A 5,581-nucleotide genomic window follows, 5' to 3' on the forward strand; every position below is an offset into this window, starting at 1 on the left:
TATTTACCGTGATGTCATATTTAAATTCATTTTGTTTACGTGATGATCTTTTAAGCAGACTACTTTTATTCATTTCAGCTTTATAGGATATAAAATGTTTTGTTGTTTTTTTTGTAGGGGATGGATTTGAATAGTCGTAGCAGAAACGATCACTTCTTATACTATATAAGAAAAACAAAATGAGAAAATTATAAACATATAAAATGTAATAATACACATTATGTGTTATATATATATATATATATATATATATATATATATATATTTATTTATTTATTTTTTTGTATTTACTTATTTTCTTCCTCAAATAATATATAATTTTTCAAATCTCCTTCTTTCATTATTTTATTTTAAAGATATATATATGAAAATAAGCTTATTTTAAAAGATAAAAAAATAAATAAATAAATAAATAAAGCTTATAAAATGTGACAAAAGTTAAAATATAATTATGATTGTTTTAATTAATGTTAAAAATTAAATATATAGACACAAAAAAATAAATAGATAAATAACAAAATAAATAAATAAGAATAAATTTATACAAACATGTGAATTTTTCTTTTTCCAGACATTTATCAAAATATTATGAAAAACAAAAAGCCCTTAAAATAAAAAATAAAATAAATAAAAAATAAAATAATATAAAGACATGCACAATATTCTATAAATTTCGTTTTAAAAATTTTATAGGAACAAAAGGACCATAAAAATAAAATAAAATAATTATATATACATATATATATATATATATATTATGTGTATATCTTTTCCCTTTGATTATATGATATTTTAAAAAACAAAACAAATAATTTTTTTTTTTTTTAAAACAAAAAAATATAATGCACAAAATGTGTATTTATATATATATTATTATATGAATAAAAATATATTTATAGGTTATGACATGGTGATAAATATATTGTTAATATATATATATTTTTATTTATTTATTTATTTATTATTTTTAATTTTATATATTTCAAAATATATCTGGTGTATCGGAAAATTGGTTTTTTTCTTTGGTTCTCCAATATTTATTATTAAACAAATAGATATCTCTATCATTAAATATAGGATCTTTATGTTTATAGAACCATTTGGGTTGATATTTATTTATATTATTATATTTTTTTGCATTTTGTCTTTGTTTATTTTCTAATCTTAGTTTTTCATTGATAGCTATATCTATATTACCATTTTCATAATTTCTTTGATCAGGTCTGAATCTACTATCTGTACATGCAATAGCTGCTCCTTTATTTTTATCATATTCTTTTGTTATTTCATTTAATTCAAGAGTCATATAGTTAAAACCATAATATTGATCTGCATTGTGAGGTTTTTTATGTGCTTTCCATACACATATCGAATTTAAATTATCTATATTATTTTCATATAATTGCCAATCGATATTATTAATAAAATCATTTAATGTATTTTTATTATAATGATAAGTATTTTCACTACCATCACTATTAAAAAAATAATTATCATATTGTAAAGTTTTCATATCTTTTACATATGCAATAAATATTTCTTGTGACCATTTGCCATAAATAAAAAAAATTATATTTTTATATCTATCACATACAACACCTCTAACATTATGAATATCTTTTTCAAACCATCCTTTTCTTATATATTTGACTATTGAAAAATCTCCATTATTATGATTACGTATTAATATATTACCATGTAATTCAACCCACAGATTTCCAAATATTACATTGTGAATAATCATGTTTGCTCTTTCATATGTATAATGTTCTTTCTCATACAAAATATCATCACAACTATGATTATTCTTATTATCAACATTCATTTTATTATTATTATTATTATTATTATTTTGATTTATGTTCTTGGGGTTTTCCTTACACTTATTATATAATTCTTCACTTAAAGCGGACATACAATTATTTCTTTTCTCCTCCCTTTGCATATCATCATTTAATAATTCATTTTCATTTTCTTTCAATCCATCACTTTTTAAATCCATCTCATTAGACATTCCATGCTTATTCAAATCTGTATCATTCATATGTTTCTTTTGTTCACCAAAATTCTTACTATTAATAAAATGTGATTCTGCTTTTTCTTCCTTCATCTTATTATCATTTATATTATTATTTGACATATCTGTCTTTTTATATTTAAGAATTAGATGACTAAATCCAGGCATGGTGACTTCAACTGATTTACCTAATATATGAACATTAGTAATAATACTTGCAAAATTTTCCATATATTCATTATGACAATGATATGCTGTTATAGGTGGGTGATGAACCACTTGCTCTGATATAAAACGGAATTTTCTATGTGTCAATTCATATGTTTCTCCTAGTAAAGGATTAAATGGTTTATATGTTCGACCAATGACTGATGCATATGGTGATATAGTAAATGCTGTGATAAATGCTAATCTACTTGTGCTTTCTTTTTCATTCGATGCATATTTTAATAAATATATATATTGAAAATCTTCAGCTAATCTTTGAAGAAATGATGAAGGCTCGTTTAAATATATAGGCATACCAATACGTGATAAATCTTTTCCTATACAATCTTTTAAAAGAGACCACATACTAATTTTTATTTCAGTTCTTGGACTAGGTAATTTTTTTCTTCTCTTAATATTTTTATCTGTATATATTTCTATATCTTTAAAGTTTAATGCCTTTACATTTTGAGAATTGCACATAGGAATAAGTGAAAAGGTAACACTTTTAAGATTATTATCTGATGTGTCGTTATTACATGTATGATGATCTGAACTGGTGTTATCATTTTTATTATTATCTTCATGTTTTGTTTTATTCCTATTCCTATCCTTTATATAAATATCATTCTTATCATTATTATCATTATTATTGTTATTTTTATTTTTATTTTCATTTTGATTCCTTATTATATCCTTATCTTCCACATTATCATCACACACAAAATGATCCTTTTTATTATCATCACAAATTATTATACTCTCCCTCACATCGCCCATAGCAATATCATCCTCTGTGCTTACAGTATTTCTTTTTGTTTCATTAGAATGTTTATTATTAAGTTTGTTTTTCAAACAAACATCTGTTGTATATTCCTCTTCAATAGTAGTTATATTATCATCATTACAAGTAGATTTATTTTTTATATTTAAATTTTTTTGATCTGATATTTGATAGGAGAATATGTTTTCATTTTCCTTATCACTATTAATATAATTATAAAAATGTTCATCTATATGATCATTAACATGTTCATCTATATGATCATTAACATGTTCATCTATATGATCATTAACATGTTCATCTATATGATCATTAATATGCTCATCTGTATTATTACTACTATGTGTTGTTAACATATTATCATTGTTATTAGTAATATTTTGATCTGGTTTTTTATTTAAAATTTTCATATTTTTTATTTTATGTGAGATTTCATTTTTATCTCCCTCACTACTATATAAGCTGATAGAGTTTTTGGATTCACCTTCAAACACATCATTTGATGAAATATTTTTATCATAAAGAAATTCATCACAATCAAAAAATAAATCCTCTTGCTGTTGTTGTTTTGAAGGATAGATGTCTTTATCTTCTTCTTCCTCTTCACTTTCAACAGCACATTGATGATACAGTTGAAACTGTTTTAATTTATCTTTTATTTCTTCCTCTAAGTGTGTAAGATTATTAATTTCGTGGGATTTTTCAAGATAATAATTTTGTTTGGCGAGAAGTTTCAAAGATTGATTCATACACTTAGAATGTATAGATTCTTCTTTTAATAAAAATTCTGTGCATTGAATATATTTCTCTATAATAATATGAGCATATTGTATAGATGAGCATAGTTGTGATAATAAGGAAAGTAATTCATCACTATTTATTTGTAAATTATTATTATCACCATCATTATTATTATTATTATTTTTTATATTATTATTTTTTATATTATTATTATTATTTTTTATTTTATTATTTAATATAGATTTGGTTTGATAATATTCTGAACTCTTTAAAACATCTCTTGTCATTTCTTTAAGAGATATTATATTCTTCATTAAACATAACGTTGGTGTTTTATCTTCAAAATCTGTTGAGCTAATAAATACTTCTTCTAAATTATATTTTTTATTATAACTATTCATTTTTTCAATAAATTCAGGTGTATCAAAACTAGATGAAGATGATAATTTGTCAATATTATCATCTTTATAAAAAATATATTCATTTGATTTAAAATTAATATTTGACGAATTTTTATTTTTCTCATTATATGATGACATATTATTATTATCACAATAAGAAAGACTTTTATAATTTTTATTAATTGGCATATGTATATCTTTTATATCATATGGCATATCTGTATTATTTCTTTCATATATGATATTTTTTATAATATTGTTATGTTCCATGTCTTTTATATATTCTTGATTTTTATTAACAAGACAATCTAAGTTTTTATTTTCTATTATTTCTTTGTTATTATTTGATAATACATTTTTTGTGTGATTTTTAATATCTATAGGATGATTCAAATGTTGATCTTCCCTTTTAATACATTCTGTGGAATTTTTAATAATATTTTTTAAAAATAAAGAATTACTTGACATATTAAATCCTTCCACGGCATCTGATATGTTATAATGTGGTTTTTTGGTTTTATGATTATTACCATGTATATAAATTAGTTGGGCTTTTTTAAAAGAGATATACCATTTATGTTTATCATCTGGTGAGTTAGCTTTTAAATATAATACTCCTTGTTCACTTGAATCTATTTCAAAATGTAATTGATCATCTGGGCATACTTTAATCTTACAATGTGTTAATACAAAAGATTCTTTAGTAGGAGAATATTTATCAAGAGAATATCTTAATAACCCATTTTCTAAAATAAAATATCTAGGTCTATAACTTCCAATAATATTTGTCCATTTATTTAACCATCCTTCATGTATAATCTTTTTATCTCTATATATTTTATTTTTGTCTATATTATTTAATAATTCTCCTTGTTTGGCTTTCCTTTTTTTTATATATTCTTCATCATAATTTTTATCATCATAATTTTTATCATCATAATTTTTATCATCATAATTTTTATCATTTTTTTTTTTTTCATTATGTTTTTTTCTTTTTATATAATTTACATTATTATTTAATGTATTATCACAAGTTTTATTACTATTTAATGAATTACGTTTGTCTCCAAAAATTTTTATATTTAAATACTTACCCCCTATCATAATTTTCTTTTTTTAAAAAAAAAAAAAAACACTTATAATGTATTCATGATACACTATATATATTATATATATATATATATATATATATATATATATATATTGTGTTATATAATTATATTATTCTCTTTTATTATTTTGTTTTCATTTTAAAAAAATAAAAGAAGATAACACATGCTAATTAATTCTTCTTTTTTTTTTCTTCTCCCTCTCTCCTTTTTATTTATAATTTTTTTGTGAACAACAAATTATATAATTAGAAAAAAAAAAAAAAAAAAAAAAAACAAATAAATAAATAAGTAAGTAAACACACATAAAATATATATTATG

General features: G+C 20.9%; 2 protein-coding genes across 2 annotated transcripts; both read right to left on the minus strand.

The window, feature by feature from the left end:
* Window positions 1–7: 7 nt before the first annotated feature.
* Window positions 8–341, minus strand: PGSY75_1131700 (hypothetical protein; the record flags this gene model as incomplete). The annotated part of the gene is made up of 2 exons (XM_018786435.1): window positions 8–161; window positions 292–341. Coding segments are annotated over 2 exons (204 nt in total), but the record flags the coding sequence as incomplete, so codon positions are not given.
* A 641-nt stretch (window positions 342–982) lies between these two features.
* On the minus strand, window positions 983–5,254 carry PGSY75_1131800 (oxysterol-binding protein-related protein 2; the record flags this gene model as incomplete). Its single annotated transcript, XM_018786436.1, has 1 exon — window positions 983–5,254. One exon carries the CDS (start codon window positions 5,252–5,254, stop codon window positions 983–985), a length of 4,272 nt encoding a protein of 1,423 aa, XP_018641231.1.
* Window positions 5,255–5,581: the final 327 nt, after the last annotated feature.

This window comes from Plasmodium gaboni, chromosome 11, assembly GCF_001602025.1.
Source record: "Plasmodium gaboni strain SY75 chromosome 11, whole genome shotgun sequence".
In the NCBI taxonomy this organism is placed as follows: domain Eukaryota; phylum Apicomplexa; class Aconoidasida; order Haemosporida; family Plasmodiidae; genus Plasmodium; species Plasmodium gaboni.